At 44.3% G+C, this 19445-nt stretch overlaps 3 protein-coding genes across 3 annotated transcripts; all 3 read left to right on the forward strand.

The window, feature by feature from the left end:
- Positions 1-1290: 1290 nt before the first annotated feature.
- LOC308307901 (2-aminoethanethiol dioxygenase-like) lies at positions 1291-2040 on the forward strand (the record flags this gene model as incomplete). Its single annotated transcript, XM_080753231.1, has 1 exon — positions 1291-2040. The coding sequence occupies one exon, from the start codon at positions 1291-1293 to the stop codon at positions 2038-2040; it is 750 nt and encodes a 249-aa protein (XP_080609357.1).
- A 2240-nt stretch (positions 2041-4280) lies between these two features.
- Positions 4281-12956, forward strand: LOC308307481 (uncharacterized protein; the record flags this gene model as incomplete). The annotated part of the gene is made up of 3 exons (XM_080752746.1): positions 4281-6317; positions 7701-9334; positions 12950-12956. The coding sequence occupies 3 exons, from the start codon at positions 4281-4283 to the stop codon at positions 12954-12956; spliced, it is 3678 nt and encodes a 1225-aa protein (XP_080608872.1).
- On the forward strand, positions 6342-7593 carry LOC308308088 (kinesin-like protein KIF2A; the record flags this gene model as incomplete). Its single annotated transcript, XM_080753457.1, has 2 exons — positions 6342-7452; positions 7574-7593. 2 exons carry the CDS (start codon positions 6342-6344, stop codon positions 7591-7593), a joined length of 1131 nt encoding a protein of 376 aa, XP_080609583.1.
- Positions 12957-19445: the final 6489 nt, after the last annotated feature.

Raw genomic sequence — 19445 nt, forward strand, 5'->3', positions numbered from 1 at the left:
TACCATGGTAACCAGGTAAGCAGGTGCCTCTGCGGCTGCTGGTGAGCGCAAAAACTTCAATTCCCATGATGCAACCACAGGCGCACTGCTTCCTCATTGCATTGTGTACAAGCTCCTGCACAAACATGGACGTATCTCCTCTTCTTTTGTTTTCAGATAGGCCTATGGATTCCTTGGTAAAAAAACGCCTGTTTTCTATGGTGCCATCGAAAAACAGGTAAGAAAATAAACATTGTTTATGATGGCAGGCAATGTGTTGATGGACAGTATTTGTCCCACAGTGCTAGGAGTCAGCTGTGAGGGGGTAAATACCAGTGGTGGAAAAAGTACTCACATGTCTTTACTTGAGTAAAAGTATCAATACCAAAATAAAAGTACTCATTATGCAGAATTTAACGTTTGTAAATGTATAAAAAACGTTTGAAAATAGCAGATCTACAAGCTCACAATGTGTTGCATTGCGACACATTGTGAGCTTTGTGAGCATTCCGAAGCTAGTGCTAATGCTAATGCTCTGTGTTCATGTTATTGTTGAAAGCAAGGCCAAATAAGCAGCTACACATTTGGTGTAATGGGATTTTTTTTTAAATAATAATGGGGCCAAGAATAGACTGGGCAACTAAATATCTAGGATTTAAATGGTTAAGGTGAGCTACTGTGTATAGATGTCCTTTGTTTTTTCTACTGTATGTGTGGGGTAGTCTGTCGGTTCATTACACTTTGGTGATCCCATGGCCCATGGCCTTCTAGCAACCCCCTCAGCAAAAATGACAACTTTGTCACAATGCTAATATAATCTAATAATTTAAACCTTTGAAGGCCTACCGGTGGGATCCACATGGCTCCACTGTGGACCTCAAACGTAATTCGGCCATCCTGTGACGTCAACGATGTATATGACATCGGTCATATTTGACGTATCTATGACGTATGACTCCAAATTTGGGCAAAGGTCTCAGCCTGATCTTCCATTGTGAAGGAAAATATTTCAGAAAATAGCCTATAAAACTCTGTGAAAGTCACCACAGAGGTTATAGCGTGGTGCTGCGAACTTGCAAGGTGTCTGTGTGAATCTTTATTGGAAGATGGGGCATCTGAAAGGAAACAACATGAACTGCTACTGAACCAGATCATCTATTGAATTAATTTCAATCAATCTGTTTCATTCTGGTTGTTTTGTCATTAATCCTGACAGTTGACATATGAAAAGGCTCTCCAGACGGAGCCATCACACCAGTGCATAACGTGGTGGTGGTAGAAACTACATATATGGGCAACAACAACAACAACATGACATGCATTGTGCAGAGAATCGCCCGCCAGGCACTGATAACCTTCAGAAAGCAGTGTCCTCCTGCCGCAGCCTTCCTGGACAACCAGAGCAAACTGAAGAGCCTGATGGCGGAGGTCAGGGCTGCAGACCTGAAGCTCATCCCGAGGAAAGGTGACGGCTCCTCCCCGGCTGCAGCACCGGCGCACCCGCTCCGTGGCGCGCCGCCAGTCACCTACATGCACATATGCGAGACGACCGACTTCAGCATGGGGGTGTTCCTGCTGACCAATGGGGCTTCCATCCCCCTGCACGACCACCCGGGGATGCACGGCATGCTCAAGGTCATGTACGGCACGCTCCGAATCGCCTGCTTCGACAAGATGGATAAAACACACCCAAGTGTGTCTGCAGCCGCCACCACCACCACAGACCCACCTGCACCGTTCCAGGGAGGCTCCCCGCAGTGCGCGTGGCTCCGGTCCACCGGGGAGTTAACAGCGGACAGCGGTCCGTGTGTCCTGGGCCCTGACACCAACAACCTGCACCAGATAGACGCTGCGGATGGACCCACAGCATTCCTGGACATCTTGGCTCCGCCTTACGACCCGGACAATGGAAGAGACTGTCACTATTACAAGGTTTTACCTCCAACCGGTGCAGAAAGCGAGGGCAGGGACCCACAGGAGGTCTGGCTCATGGAGATCTCCCAACCTCCTGACTTCTGGTGTGGGACTGAACACTACCCTGGACCCCAAGTGTCTCTATGAAGGTGTCTTTATCTTTCCCTGTAATGTCCTGGGTGTTAATCTGACCCCTTCCGACCTGACGCCCGTTTTGGATCATTATGGGTGAATTTTATTATTATTTATTGTGGGCTCCACATATCAGGTCGCACTTGTTGGTTGGTGGTGACATCACCGAGAATGCTGCTCCTTCATTGGCTTGGCCTTTAGCCAATGAGGGAGCAGCGTTGCCTTGTAGGCCACATACATACATACTGTACATACCTATCATCACCCTACTTATTCTAAACCTACACGTCTTTGAAAAGAAACTGGAGTGTGTTGATAGTTCGACATAACATTTGTTTAATGTTACATTTGTTCGATGCGGGTGAATGTTAACCTGGTGAAATGCTAACCTGCTGACGCTGGTTAACCACTATGCCTAAACCTAACCCTAACCTCAGTAAAACCATGCCTAAACCTAACCCTTAGTCGAAATAATGACACAGAAATAGCGTCAGCTACTGATGCTTTTATTATTTTCTCCATGGGGCCACATGAACAACAGATAATATTGTGGAGGGCCGGGCCAAAAGGTAGTGCTCCCCGCAAGATGTGCTCCCCGCAAACTAAACACACAGCTTTACCTCCGACTTCAATAAATAAATACTTAGCGGTCCGATTTTTTTGAAAATCCGGCATTCGGCATCGACCTTTTCTTTATTTTATTTTTTTTACCCACTTTAGCCATTTTTGATGGGTAAGGTAAGGCAGGTCGTCTTGACGAGTGATCAGTCTGACCACCTGCTTGTTATTGAGACAACTATGTTATTTCTTCACTTCAACATTACAGAGCTCTATATATAATCTTAAACCGGAAGTAGCTCCTTTCGGAACCTCCCCTCCGATACAGTTCCGACATGAGGTTCCTGCTCATTACAAGCCCATATCAGGTTTTTCCAGGGATAGTTTGCCATGTTTTTGACCATTCTTACCTTCACCAAACATTGTATCCAAAACGTACTTTTAAATCGCTCGTTTTAATAATAATAAAAAGTAAGACTCCCTAGATAAGCGACCGCCACGTCGCATACACAAACTTTAGAAGGCAGTCGTAGCGAATCAGGAGGGAATATGGGAAATGGGAAAGAACCATGTTGATGATATGACTTTAGAGATAATGTGTACCGCTTTGCGTGATTTTCGGCCAAAACCTATAGGAGCAGTGTCCAAAAATGTGTTTTGCAAAAATCGGCCTAATGGTGGCGCTAAATGGGACAGATGCATGTTGACGACATGACTGTAGAGATAGTTATGTACCATTTTGCATGATTTTAGGCCAAAATCTGTTGGAGCAGGGTCCAAAAATGTGTTTTGCAAAAGTCAACCAGATGGTGGCGCTAGAGGAGGGATATGTGAGAAATCAGGGGCGGAGGTTGTGATTTGCCATCCAAGGTGTGTGTGTGCAAAGTTTGGCATCGATAGGGCCAACGGTGGCAAAGATAAGAGTAGGGCAAAAGTGTGACGTGATGTGACGTGACGGACTGACTGACTGCAGACTAGGGATGGGTATCGTCTGCGATACCTTTAATGGTATCGATCGCATGACGTCGATACTATCGAGTATCGGTTCACATAAAAACGAACGATACCTCGCTTCGATACTCTTGAACGCACCCCTGGCCAGTCTCATCTGTAACAGTTGGGCTACTGAGAGTTTAATGACTGCTTTAGTAGGTTACACTCATTACTGTGGAATGCTGTGCGTTCATGTGTGCTGTGCGGTATGTGTATATTCTATCGTAGACAAACAATAGAATTAATTATACAATAGCAGCCATAACAGTAATAGTAATCAACTACTCTCCTATGCCTACTTGACATGAAAATGGCTGAATAACTGGCTTGATAACCTATTTTGGTGTGTAAAATAGCCCATAGAAAACTGCAAATAATAATTTTAATAATAATAAATAAAAAGTATCGAAAATGGTATCGAAAAGGGTATCATATCGATTCCCAGGTATCGAAAAAGGTATCGTAGCGAATCAAAGGTGAAGGATACCCATCCCTACTGTAGACAGACTGACTGACAGCCGGTGGAGGTTTTGGCGGAGACAAAAAGGAAAGTAATTTGTTTGATCCCTGCTGCCACAGCAACTATGACGTTGTCAAAATGCTGTCCAATTAGCACATAGCTACCACCACAACCCAATTTGGGTGTGTTTGGGAATATAAATACACTTGTCTGCACTGATTATTTATCTTCTCTAACCGCACTGATGTGTACACTAAACAAGGACAATGTGAGTGTCACCGTGGAGTGGATTGAGAATGAAGGCACAAAAGGGACAGACATTGACTTGGAGAGTGTGTCCTCAAATGAGGCTATTGTCCCCATCCCAGAGACACCATCGCTTTCCCCCACTGCTGCTGCTGCAAAACTCTACGGAATTGCAAAGAACCTGCATAGAGCCATCATAGAGCCATCCAGAGATAACAGAGTGACCCACACGGGAAAACCCCAACAACTTTCCCCCCTCCTCATCACCCCTCTGCATACACAGCAGCCAACACAGGCTCGGACACGACAGCTCCAGAATGTGGGGAGGAAGTCCAATTTTGTGATGGAGGGGGAGAAACTTCACGAGAAGAGAGAAAGATTTCGACTGCAGCAGCAGCAGGTCATGTGCATGATCAGGGACTTCCGGGCCCATCTAGATTACAGGCCTCTGACCACAGAGGACCTGAATAAGAGACACAGAATATGTGTTTGTGTGAGGAAGCGCCCACTGAACAAGAAGGAACTGACCATGAAGGAGCTGGATGTGATCACCATTCCCAGTAAAGACGTTGTGATGGTCCACAAGCCCAAACAGAGGGTCGACCTGACCCGCTACATGGAACACCTTCCCTTCCACTTTGACTACACCTTTGATGACTCCACAACCAACGAGATGGTGTACAGTTTCACGGCCAGGCCTCTGGTGGAGAACATCTTCGAGGGAGGCATGGCTACCTGCTTTGCCTATGGACAGACAGGGAGTGGAAAAACACATACTATGAGTGGAGATCTTCCTGGACAGAACCAGAATTGTTCCAAAGGAATCTACGGGCTAACTGCTCAGGATGTATTTCTCATGTTGAAGGATCCCAAGTATACGAAGTTAGAACTACAAGTGTACGTGACCTCCTTTGAAATCTACAATGGGAAGGTGTTGGACCTATTGAATGGAAAACGCAAGGTTAAGGTGTCGGATCATGGCAAACAGGTTTGTGTGGTAGGACTACAGGAGAAAGACGTCACATGCACAGAGGATGTTCTCAAACTCATAGACGTAGGTAACAGCTGCAGAACATTGGGTAATATGTTGGCCAACACACACTCTTCAAGGAGCCACTGTGTGTTCCAGATCATTTTAAGGAGGAAAGGGGAGATGCACGGAAAGTTCTCGCTCATTGAGCTGGCTGGGAACGAGAGAGGAGCTAATGCATCCATCGCCAGCCACCAGACTCGCCTGGAGGGAGCTGAGATTAACAAGAGTCTGCTAGCACTAATGAAGTGCATCAGGAGTATGGGATGCAACAAGACGCACACTCCTTTCAGAGACAACAAGCTCACCCAGATCCTCAGAGACTCCTTCATTGGGGAGAACTCCCATATGTGCATGATTGCAACGATATCTCCTGGTATGATGTCATGTGAAAACACCCTCAACACGCTGCACTATGCAAACAGGGTGAAGAAGATGAGAGTTTACCCAAACCAGGTAATGGAAGGACGGCCCAACATCCATGAAGTCAACAAGCTAGAGTTTCGGGACACGGACTGGCTAAGCAGTTCATCACAGAGAGACTACCCCAAACTTCCCTGTGAGCAGAATGAGGAAGCGTGTCCTCAGCTGGACACCTTCCAGGAGGCAGTGTCTCCAAAGGCGGAGAGGGAGGAAACGTTTTTTGAAGACCACCGACCCCCACAGTCTCAACTAGTACCCCATCCCCCTGCCCAAGAACCTGCACAGCCAACACAGGTTCAGACACAACAATTCCAGAATGCAAGGAGGAAGTCCAACTGTGTGAAGAAGGGGGAGAAACTCCAGGGAAAGAGGGAAAGGTGTCAACTACAGCAGAGTGAGGGATCACAGGAGCTAGATACTGCCATTCCTATTTATGATATTGGGTACATGGTCAAGGATTTCCGAACCAGTCTAGACTACGGACCTCTGACCACAGAAGCCATGATTAGGAAACAAAGAATATGTGTTTGTGTGAGGAAGCGTCCACTGAACAAGAAGGACCTGACCATGAAGGAGCTGGATGTGATCACCATTCCCAGTAACGACATGGTGATGGTCCACAAGCCCAAACATAAGGTGGACCTGGCCCGCTACATGGAGAACAAGATTTTCCACTTCGATTACACCTTCGATGACTCCACAACCAATGAGATGGTGTACAGGTTCACAGCCAGGCCTCTGGTGGAGACCATATTTGAGAGGGGCATGGCAACCTGCTTTGCCTATGGACAGACAGGGAGTGGAAAAACGCATACTATGAGTGGAGATCTTTCTGGAGAGAACCAGGATTGTTCCAAAGGAATCTACATGCTAACTGCTCAGGATGTGTTTCTCACGTTGAAGAAACCAAAGTATAAGACGTTAGAACTACAAGTGTACACAGCCTTCTTTGAAATCTACAATGGGAAAGTATTTGACCTGCTGAATAGTAAAGCTGAACTGAAGGTGTCAGATTGTGGTGAACAGGTTCATGTGGTAGGACTAGAGGAGAAAGACGTCACATGTACGGAGGATGTTCTCAAACTCATAGAAATGGGAAACAGCTGTAGAACATTGAGTAAGATTTTGGCCAACACAAAATCTTCTAGGAGCCACTGTGTGTTCCAGATCATTTTAAGGAGGAAGAGGGAGATGCACGGGAAGTTCTCGCTCATTGACCTGGCTGGGAACGAGAGAGGAGCTGACATGTCCAGCACTGACCGCCAGACTCGCCTGGAAGGCGCAGAGATTAACAAAAGTCTGCTAGCACTAAATAAGTGCATCAGGGATCTGGGACGCAACAAGCCTCACACTCCTTTCAGAGACACCAAGCTCACCCAGATCCTCCGAGACTCCTTCATAGGGGAGAACTCCCATATGTGCATGATTGCAACCATATCTCCTGGTATGATGTCATGTGAAAACACCCTCAACACACTACACTATGCTAACAAGGTGAAGAAGCTGATAGTTTACCCAAACCGGGAAATCTGTGAGCAGCCGAATGAGGAAGAAGAGTCTCCTCAGCTGTCTCAGAAGATGGTGGAGATAGAGGAACGGGTTCTAGAAAACCACAAACCCCAACAGTCTGAACGATTTTCCCCGCAGCCTGCACAGACACAACAAGCTCAGACACAACTCCAAAATTTGAGGAGGCCGTCCAACTGTGTGAAGGAGGGTGGGGAGAAACTCCGGCGAAAGAGGGAAAGACATCAACTAAAGCAACAAAACCTGATAGGGAAGAGAGCACCGGAGCTAGACACCACCATTCCTAATTACGATATCATGTGCATGATCAGGGATTCCCGAGCCAGTCTAGACTACAGCCCTCTGACCACAGCAGACCAGATTAAAACTCATAGAATATGTGTTTATGTGAGGAAGCGTCCACTGAACAACAAAGAACTGACCATGAAGCACCTGGATGTGGTCACCATTCCCAGTAAAGATGTGGTGTTGGTCCACAAACCCAAACAGAAGGTGGACTTGACCCGCTACCTGGAGAACCAGACCTTCCGCTTCGACTACGCCTTTGACGATTTCACAACCAATGAGATGGTGTACAGCTTCACAGCAAGGCCTCTGGTGGAGACTATCTTTGAAGGAGGCATGGCTACCTGCTTCGCCTATGGACAGACAGGAAGTGGAAAAACATATACAATGAGTGGAGACTTTTCTGGAGAAAACCAGGATTGTTCCAAAGGAATCTACACGCTAACTGCTCAGGATGTGTTTCTCATGTTGAAAAAACCGAACCATAAGAAATTAGAATTACAAGTGTACGCAACCTTCTTTGAAATCTACAATGGGAATGTGTTTGACCTACTGAGTAATAAAGCTAAGCTGAGGGTGATGGAGGATGATCAACAGCAGGTTCAGGTGGTAGGACTATGGGAGAAAAAAGTCAAATGTACGGAGGATGTTCTCAAGCTCATAAAAGTGGGAAACGGCTGCAGAGCATCGGGTCAGACTTCAGCCAACACGCACTCCTCTAGGAGCCATGCTGTTTTCCAGATCATTCTACGGAGGAAGGGTACGATGCATGGGAAGTTCTCGCTCATTGATCTGGCTGGGAACGAGAGAGGAGCTGATGCATCCAGCGTTGACCGCCAGACCCATATGGAGGGAGCCGAGATTAACAAGAGTCTGTTGGCACTAAAGGAGTGTATCAGGGCTCTGGGACATAAAAAGGCCCACACACCTTTCAGGACGAGCAAGCTCACTCATGTCCTCAGAGATTCCTTCATTGGGGAGAACTCCCATACGTGCATGATTGCAACCATATCCCCCGGTATGGCATCATGTGAAAATACCCTCAACACGCTACGCTATGCTAACAGGGTGAAGGAGCTCACAGTTGACCCCAACCAGGTAATGGAAAGGGGCCGACCCAACATTCACGCAGTCAACCAACTAGAGCTTCTGGACAAGGACTGGCTGAGCAGCTCACCACAGAAAGATGACCTCAAACTGCGCCATGAGCAGAATGAGGAGTTTGAGGATGTCTCTCCTCAGCTGTTTACCTTCCCTAAGGAGGAGTCTCAAATGGAGGAGATGGAAGATCAGGTTCTAGAGGACCACGAAGCTGAGTTCCAGGAGTCAATTCACTGGCAGGAGGATAAGAAAGTGTTGGAGATGACAGAGCAGGTCGAATATGAAGAAATGGAGGAGATGGAAGATCAGGTTCTAGAGGACCACGAAGCTGAGTTCCAGGAGTCAATTCACTGGCAGGAGGATAAGAAAGTGTTGGAGATGACAGAGCAGGTCGAATATGAAGTGGACTCGGACACCGCCAAGCAGGAACAGATCCAAGACCAGGAGGTAGAAATCTCCACTGACCTTCAAGATAAAGTGGAGTCACCCGAGTCCCACGCTCAGCAGTCATTGTGCAATGGAGCAGCCGTGGATCACATGAGACTGACACAGCTAGAGGCTGAGAATAGCACTCTGAAAGAGGAAAACATCAAACTCACTAACAGAGAAAACACTTTGGCCAATGAGAGGGAGGCTTTGGAAGAGCGCCTCAACAACAATTGCAAAAAGAAGAGTGTCTGGAAAAGGTTATGCTTCTGGAGATCGAGAGAGGCAACTACCTGCCTTGAAGCAGGGCTGGCAAATAGCGTGGAACATGACGGGCTGAAAAAGTGCCTTAACAACAAATGCAAAAAGAAGAGTGTCTGGAAAAAACTGTTTTTCTGGAAGAGACCGACAGAGGCAACTACCGCAACAGTTGCAGCCATGCCGCTGAAAGCACACCCTGCTGGAGCCCTAGCTAGAGACACACACAGGCAGGCCGTGGGCAGGATGGTGTAGACAATCTGTGGTCTGCATGAGTTCATAAAGTTTTTTTTTTTGTTTAGTCTCAATTAGCCAGTAGCTATGCCCCTCCCAAAAAGCTTTTGTCCAATCCTAGCTTAGAATAACTTCCTGCTTGCCAAGGTTTGCCTTGGCAAGCTGCCGGTTGCTAAGCTAGCATTGGACATAGTGTATACAGTGTGTGTGTTCCCATGTTGCTGTTAACCTCCACTGAGAGTGGTGAGCTGGTGGGAATGGTGGTTGTCCAAAATGTTTGAACAGAATTATAAAATGTTTTAAGATGCATGTCTGGATTATATTTATAGGTCCCACTGGTCTGGTTTCTACGGTGTCATCTAAAGACAAGTATCATAGTTCACTTTTAACTTGATTTTGAACGCCATTTACATTTAATTGTTATTATTGTTTTTTTGTTTTTTTATATGTTTTTTCAACAAATATATTAGTTTTCATAGTGTTGCACGTAGGTCATGTACATGAAAGGAATGATGTTGGTCTCTGATTGGCCGGCACATGGTAAACAACATTCCAGATTCTGTTCAGGCTGTGCATTGCTCCGAAAATACACCCTGGAGTTGTCTTAGCACAACTAATTTCAGAATCAACACCGATATGGGATGTTTGGCACGCAAAAGTGATCGCACTGCTTTCTTCTGTTCTACTCCTTAACCAGCAGGAGGCGCTAGCTCTTCACATATACAGTAGTCTAGATGGAGTTAGTGGAAATAACACATAAGCTATTTATTCATAGACCTATAGGGTGTTTATTAACACTAGCCCTTACCCGTTCAAAGATATGAGCTCCGAAATGATGTGCAGTGTGTGGGTTATGGGATGTTACGGGATTGTGCATGGCCTGAACAACAGTGCCCCTCCCTTAACATGTGTGGTCACAAAAGGTACTGTAGGCTAAATAGATATAGATACACCATAAAAATGCTATTATACAGCATACGATTTGTGAAAGTGACAAACGGGCTCCACAGTTATGTCAGGTGTGTTCATATGCTGATGGTGATGCGATTTCAGATCAATTGCTCCAGCCACCGAGGAGAAACGCTGTTTCATACAGACAGACAGACACTCACTCACTCACTCAGACAGACATTCGCAAAATTATAGTATAGATGGACACACGCAGGCGTCATACTTCCAGTTTAAGATTATATATAGAGCTCTGTAATGTTTAAGTGAAGAAATAACACGTTTTGGTGTTGAAAGTCTGTTTATGTAATATAATAGCCTTCTTAATTCATTTGGTTACTCATGCTACCAGTGCCGGCAGCTGGACTCAATGGCTAATAAGCTTAAGTTTGCGACCACTATGCAAATTAGTGTTTTCGAGTATTTGCCGGTTTCACTGATGGGGCCGGGGGGTCTGCGTGATGGGGCTCGGCCCCAGCCATCCCCCTCGTGCTGCCGGGCCTGCGTGGCGTGCTACACAGTATAATTCCACTAGTGTAGTTATACTTGTTGAATTCATAAATAAACTCCTCATTTAGTCATCCACAAATGATTAATTCATATATAATAATAATACAATTATAACATGTTCTCAGCAAGAAATGTATAGGCTATGATCTCATCACTACATGGATTAGCTTAAAGGAGGACTTTTAATTGGTCCTCATCAGAGCCTTGCATACAGAGAGAGTCGCGTCACTCCCATTCACTTCATGGGGCCAGGTCTTCTGCGGACACATCTATTGGCGTATACTAGTGACAAACCACAAACTGGAGGTTTCCAGAATGCATTGAAGTCTATGAGGGGGAAAGTGACAATGAACCACGTGACTAGCGCTGTTTCTGACCCACAATGGCAGAACTTTAAGTTTCTAAGGCTCTGGTCCTAATTAATGCTCATTATATGTTGGCACCATGTCCATGTACTCACTGCATGTGTCTCTAAAGCCTCTATCAGAGTCGGTAGCGCGGTGGTAAGCTATCCACCGCGGTGTAGTGCGGTGTAGTCTTTTTGAGTCATAAAACTACAACGTTAACGCTCAAAAAGACTACACCGCACTACACTGCGGTGGATAGCTTACCACCGCGGTACCGACTCTGATAGAGGCTTTAGGGTAATCGACCAAATACATATGTATTTGGCCACTGACCCCATCTGAAGATATTTTGTGCCATGGACCCCCATACAAGAATTGTGTTCAAATATTCAAATCATTTTTTAAAGATTCTTTTTCTGAAAATAGCAGATCTAAATGCTCATGAGTCACATCCTGAAGCGTTGTGGGCTTGTAGATTGGCTTTGATCAAATAGGCAAAATATTAAATTGTTGAAGTAGCTGGGCCTGGGACCCACTTCAAGGACCACTAGGGGGTCCCCAGAACCACTAGGCTATCGGCATAAAGAAACCTGCCAATGCCAACCATGTGAATGGGAATTCCAAGCAAATGGAAAAGTTAGCATGCTCCAGTTATTCCTCCAAAAAATTACTTGGGGCATTTTAAGTAGGTGACAACATGGAAAATACAGCATTATTATCACAATGGATATCTACTGTAGCCTACTGTACATTCTTAGCGTTTCAGCCTGCTTCAGTGCCAACAGAGACAAGTCAAGTAGGCCTACTGCACACACGCTCAGGACAGAATGAAGGCTACCAGATCAGTGTTTGCATCCAAGTCAGGAGGAGAATATGTGTAATTACATGTTGATGAACTGAATGGATAATACTACTCAAGTAAATATTTCAGAGCATGAACTTTTTTATTTTTACTTGGAACCTGGAACGAGTACTTTTACTGATTAGGTGCTCGGAACATTATTTTTTGTCTAGATTGATATTTCTATGCATTTGATTTAGCCTACTGATGTATTGATCTATTACCTTGCTTATTGTATTGATATATAATTACCTTGCTAATTGTATTGATGTATTATTACCTTGCTTATTGTATAAGTCGCTCTAGATTAAGAGTGTCTGCTAAATGCTTTTACCAAAGTTGCTTTTTTCACTAGTACTTGTACTTCTACTTGAGTACAGAACTGTTGAATCAGCCTTATTGGGGTGATGATTAGCAATGAGTACTATCAGAATATAGAGCTATTTAACCCGCATTAACAAAAACAATATCACTTACCCTTCCTTTAAACCCTGCAAAAGGCTAAAATGAATCAAGAGGTGTGACCTGTATTGTAAGCTAGCTAGGCTATAGAACTGCTTTGTGTTGTCCTGCTATGCTAGTCATAGAGCATTCTCTCGAGACGGTCATGATAGCTTACGCTTCAAAGAAAGAGGGACAACCCGAGTGGGCGTTCCCTTTTCTTTGACGATGGCTAGCCAGATTGGTCATAGAGTACAGGGTGACATTCTTATTGTTATTCATCTGTTAACCTCTAGGTGGTAGTCTTTCACCATGCACGCACATCCTGATGTCAACCTGTCTTGGTGGAACTCTTGGAACTCTTCAGTGGTGGAAAAGGTACTACATTATTTTTACTTAAGTAAGAGTACCAATACTGCAATATAGAAATGCTCTGTTAGGCTGAAGCCACACCAAAGTATAGCCTACCTATGAGGATGGATTCCCCATTCCGCCAATGCATTTCAATGAGAATGGAGTGTTTTCGTGCCAGTAGAGGATTTCTGCAAAAAAGAAAAAAACACTCCATTCTCATTGAAATGCATTGGCGAAATGGGGAATCCACTCTCATGGGTACTTTTGGTGTGGCTTCAGCCTTAGGCTGCCACACCAAAGACAGGATTTTTTGAGAAATCTGCAAATGGCAAATACAAAAGTATTGGTATCAAAATAAACTAAAAGTAGACCTACCAAAAATTAGAAGTTTTCAAATGTATGAAATGTTTACAAATATTTGGAAAATTGCAAAAGCTCACAATGCATCACTTTGCAACGCATTGTGAGCTTGTAGATTGGCTATTTTCAAATGGCCAAAATGTATGTAGGGCTGAAGTGGTTAATGCATGTTTTGTAATAATAATCAAAATCTACAAAGTAACTAGTAACTAACGCTTTCAATTAATTGTAGTGGAGTAAAAGCACAATATTTGTATATAGATGTAGTGGAGTAAAATTACAAGTACCAAAAATTTAAAATACCTAAAGATTGTACTCAAGAACAGTACTTCCACCGCTGCTGCTTTGCCTTTGTGTAATACAGTAAAGGGGTGACATTCTAATTGTTATTCTTCTTTTAACCACTAGGTGGTAGTCTTTCCCCACACACATCGTGATGTCTGGAATGTGTCTTGGTGGAGTTGGAACTCTTCATCAACAGGCAGGAGTTATCTTCTTCTTATCTGCTCTCTTATTAATAACCTGGCACATGGATTAAGCCTGGCCTTGAACTTAAAACAAGATCCCAATGTATATTTCCCTTTGGATTTACCTCACTCTTCACAACCTAAACCTATTATCTTCAGATTAAAGATTAAGGGGTTTTCCTTTATAAAGCCTATAATGTCTTAAAAGTCAAATTAGATTTTTGATGGATTTTTTATGGTGCCAGGGTGGAGGGCAGTCTGTGATAGTTGACCAAAAAGTGGAGCTTTTACGCCATTGACCCTTAAAGTAACTAAGTAGGCTACATTTTAGTCAGGAACACTCACGTCAAAGTAGATTTAACCATTTATTGCATAAATGGAATACAGTTAATCTTGGCGTTAAGGGCTCCGCATTCGGATATGTTCCCTGAATTTTGTGCATGCTTTCTAAGCAAAATCAGGGAATGTTAAGCAAGACCCCCATAGGGATACAATAGCAGAACAATAGCAATACATTGACACATAACTTGAATCAACAGACGTAATCACAAGTATTTGAGCTTTGCCAGACTGATCAAAGGTGGAGGCTGAGGTGGAGGAGGCCACTAGCTGCACCTATCCGAGGCTTCGGATAACCAAGCATAGGTAGAGAAAGCGAGCCGTATTTAATGGAGCCTTCCCTGCTGAACGAGTCCTGCATAAACTAACTCTTCATTTACTCGAGTACTGTACAGTACTGTACAGTACTCGAGTTTGAGGTATTTCTTTTTACTTTACTGGAATATTTTCAAATCTTCAATACTTTTACTCTACTCCACTACATCTCTGGGGCAAATATTGTACTTTTACTCCACTACAATTATTTGATTGCATTGTGAGCTTGTAGATCTGCTGTTTTCAAAAGATATACATTCGAAAACTGTACAATTCATAAAATCAGCACATTCTGCCCCAATAACCAGTGACGCACCTGTCACTCACGTTCAGGAGTCAGGACCCTCCCCGTGTGAGCGTCGTTCTGGGATGATGCAACTCTATGTTTGTCTGTAACACAACTCGGCTGCCTTTGCTTGCATCGCCCTGGCCTCTAGTGATTATGCATATACTACCTATTAAAACAGTTTTGCCAGATTTATTATTTATTTATTGGGGCTGGTGCCAGCAAAAAGCAGCTTACCTTTGCGATGTAATAGAAAAAGATCTATTGATTATTTCCAAACAATTTTTTTATCATTGGACCTATTATATGTGTACTTTAGCCAAGCTGGCGGCAGAGGGCAGCCTTATGCAAAGAATGGATGTGAAATGGCCCTCCCCTCTTTCCATCGTTCAGAGCATAGAAATGCATAATCTAGATCAGGTCCAAAGAGAACAGCCAGGAAGTGAAATGGACATCATTGATGTTTACGTGTGGTGGAGATTTGAAAGCAGCATTACGGGAGATGTTTTTACTGTACACACCCGCGCGACCCCTCATCAGCTTACAGTCATCAAACAAGGTAAAAGAACAAGCGTTCGTATTGGCTTTGAGCCGCGTTCAGAATTGGGACGAGCGTTAACGTTTGAAGTGGTAAAAGAATTTACCATATTCACAACACGGCCATCTTGGATCACATGACCACATGGGGTGGCAACGCAGCCAATCAGAATCTTCCACAGGCGGGTCTTGCGTTATTGTTTTGAGCTTCTGATTGCCTGTGTAGCCACCCCATAGGGTCATGTGATCCAAGATGGCCACGGTGTGAATATAGCTAATAGGACCATGTCAGTAGTGAACCGTCGTCAAATAAAAGGGAACAGCCTCTCTGTTTTGTTCCTTTTCATCTGATCATCTCTGATTTGCTATCAGAGTCTGTCTGTCTGTGAACACACAATATATGACACCCTGTAGCTAAACAACACACGTAGCTGCAAACATTTGTCAATTCCTGTCTTGGGATGTGATGCATTCGACCAAGCCCCCAGAACGGCTTGTAAACATTTTACGCCCTACTGGCCAAAGTTGGAATTTCAGGCGCGGTGAAACATACATGCACGAGCATAAGAGCGCGCCGCTGGGGTCTACAATAGGGTTCAATGGACGTCGACGTTGTTCGTGACGTCATTACGTTTCGGCGTCAAACATTTTGGTCTCTAGGTAGAGACCAATTTCCCCCAGAATGCACCTGGATTAGCTACTTCCGCATGCTTCAAAACGCCACTGAGCACTTGCATTGAAATGATCGCTGGGGGTGGGGCTGGTCCGCTCTCTATTATATATATACTCTATGCATTCGACAGAGGGGGCAAAGCAGCATCTGCATGGAGAATTTATCTGCTTCAAGCGTAAACGCAAGGTCTGTGCGGCACGCCGAGAGATGCGGAAGACCATCAAACCACGCCCTTCCCATTGAAATGCATTGGCAGAATCCACTCTCATAGGTAAAATATGTGGGCGGTGTGAGTGTGCCCTAACAAAGTATTTCTACATTTCTTGCATATATTTCAGCTCAGAATAACCACGCATGCTTAGATTGAACATACCATTTATTGCAATGATATTACCATTTATGCAATGATATTTCATCTTAGTTTGGCGATGTAGCTCTGCTGTGATAATCAAATTATCTGCTCGAACATGAGACATAATCTGATATATCACAACCCCCCCAGAGCAAAGCATGATAAAGCACATAACATTCAACCTTCAGTTGCATGATTTAAGATATCACATCATAATCCATCCATACAACAATCTGTAAACAATACATAACATGAGTAACTACATTTTACGGGAGGAGGACGGGGTGGTGGAGGGACTTTTAACCCTTACAGCTGCACAACCAGTAGTAACAGCTAAACACCTAGACTGAACATAGAACAGGAAGATGCTTAAATAGACTGCTTAAAATGCATTGTGGGTAAGAGGGCGTATGAGAATGAGCTTGTAGCCAATGAGAATGAACATGAGGTTACTGACTGCTCTGTGGGAGTGTGAATTAATTAACTAGTTAAGAAGAAAAAAAGGATATGTATCACGTCTTGGTGTTTTCTTTTATTTTTTATTATTTATAGGGCTGGGAACTTGTCACTCTATATACGATAAGCCTACTAAACGTTCTACTCTAAACTTGGTCCTTTATGATGTAGGCTAGAGAAGTTGAAAGTGCATGTGAGGTTGATCTACAGTACAATATAGATCAACTTCAAATAACCACTCTAATCCTGTGCCTGGTGTATTTTGGGAGGAAATAGCAGTTCTACAAGCTAGTGAAAATAGCTGGTCTGCAAGCTCACAACACATCAGCGATTTGTGCTATCCGTTGTACGATCAAGTACATCAAGTACTTATAGGGGCCTAAGTGGTTAAGAAACTATAGTGTTTCTACCTTTTCGCAGTTCCCATATTATCCAGACTGAGAGACAAAGGTTCTATCAACAACATAACACGGACAGCAGTTCAGTTCACTTTTGTGGAGGATTGAATTATAAGCAGGATCCAAGCCCTGGGAGTGCTGTGTCAAAGCAGATGCGGAGTTAAGGCAATTATTGAGCAGCTCGCATTGCTTTATAGCGCCATAACTCTGGGAGGGACCACTCCCCTCAGCAGATGGGCCCGGTTCTCCCCACCTTCTTAATGAATAATTGATTCCTTACACGAGCCTTATGTCAGGTCATGATAGCTTAAGCGGCGTCAAAGCTTCCGGGAGCCGCCCCGGCTTCCCCGGGCTGCATTCCAACAACATCGCCAGGTTCTGATCCGGTCAACAGCCACTGATGTGTATCGCTGTCTGTTTAGCTTGTAGACAGGGGTGTCGCACCAAATTCTGGGCCCTGGGTAGAAGGATTCACTGCGGGCCCCCCATAAATGTTCTTAGGGGGTTTAACCCATTTAGACTGGGAATGCATTATTACGCATTATTTTGTGCGTTAACTATTGAAAAATAGCAGATAAGCTCACAGCCCGGCACTCGGTGCCGCACTGCAAGCTTGTAGATCTGCTATTTTTTGAAAGATCTTGAAAATGTGTGCAAGTCTTTGAATATTTCAAATCCTTTTTGAAAAACCTCTGTTTCTATGTCAGTGGTGCTCAAACCTTTTCACGTGAACGACCCCCAAAATGATATGTAGGCTATATTTGGCCACGGACCCCCATCTCAAAATATTTTTTTCCAGGGACCCCCCAGAAGCAAAATTTGAGTTACAAATGTTTGCTTAAAAAATTTTTTTTTTCCCACACATTTTCATGACTTTTCAAAAATAGCAGATCTACAAGCTCGCAGTGCGGCACTCGGTGCGATAGAGGGGTGGTTGGGACCGTTTAGACTGTGTGCATGTTTGTTTTCCAAGAGGGACTGTTAAGGGTAGACCTACTGAAAATGCAACAGATAAACAAACAAATAGAGGTGTGCGTGTGTGCGTGCGTGTGTGTGTAAGTGCGTGCATGAGGGAGAGGGAGCAAGAGAGCGATGGCATTCTCTGTCAATCATAACAATAAAAGCTATTGTGTGGCTTGGCTAGCTGTTGCAGGAGATAGCATTCTGTGACAGAGCATTCTGAAAAGAGGCTTATACATCTCAACTATCACCAGGAGCTTACACTTGGTGTGCATGCGAGCGAGCGTGCATGTGTGCATGCGTGCCTGTGTGTGTGTGTGTGTGTCTGTGTCCTTGGTGCAGTGAGGTATTCGTAGTCAAAGCATTGATATGATAAAGACACAAGTGACCGGTAATTGATCCCTAAAGGGCTGTATTGTGCCAATAAGAGGTGCATTGTGTGCGTGCGTGCGTGTGTGCACAACGTGCATGTGCACCAGGTGAGGCATCAATGTGCCAGATTCACTCAAAAGCCTCATTATTCATAGGAGGATTGACACAGAGAGTGCTCTCCCTCTCTCTCTCTTTCTCTCTCTCTCTGTCTGTCTCTGACTCTCATGCAAGTCCTCCACCTCCCACCCTCTTCCTCTCCCTCTGTTATTCTGTTTCTCTTTCACGCACACACATGCACGCTCTACACAGACACATCTCGGAGGACAGGCTATTATACATCTATCTCTTCATTATGGACCAGTGGGCTGGGCGCCTGGACTGAAGCAAACGCTTACACACACGCACACACACACACACGCATAAATAAATTGAATATATTCATGTAGGCGCCATAGTTTATTGTTGAAACCCTGGATAATGACTGGTTTAATATTATGCAGCTCCTTTAATGGCGGCCGCTGCATGGTTTCTGTGCTGTGCAGGGAACTTGTTTGTTTTTCAATGTTAATCATCGTTTCTATGAACGCGACAGAGGAAATAATTTCAGAGGCAGTCGAGTGGGCTGCACAGTAAAGCGGACGAATGTGTGTGATAAGCGTTTATTGCTGAAAACATTGATAAACATGACCCCTATCTCGGCTCAAGTCAAGCTATAGGCTACAACTAACAATGCAACAGACTTTATTTATACAGTATATGTTTCAAAACAAAGGTTATATAATGCCTTACATACATAATGAGAAAGCAAACCATACAAATTATAAATGAAACAAGAGCTAAATGTACAAATTCATAAAACTAAGGATAGCATAGGTTCAATACTAGAGCACATCAGCACAATGTTAAAGGGATAGTTTAGTTCA

The sequence above is a fragment of the Nannobrachium achirus genome, assembly GCF_963921795.1.
Source record: "Nannobrachium achirus genome assembly, chromosome: 22".
In the NCBI taxonomy this organism is placed as follows: domain Eukaryota; kingdom Metazoa; phylum Chordata; class Actinopteri; order Myctophiformes; family Myctophidae; genus Nannobrachium; species Nannobrachium achirus.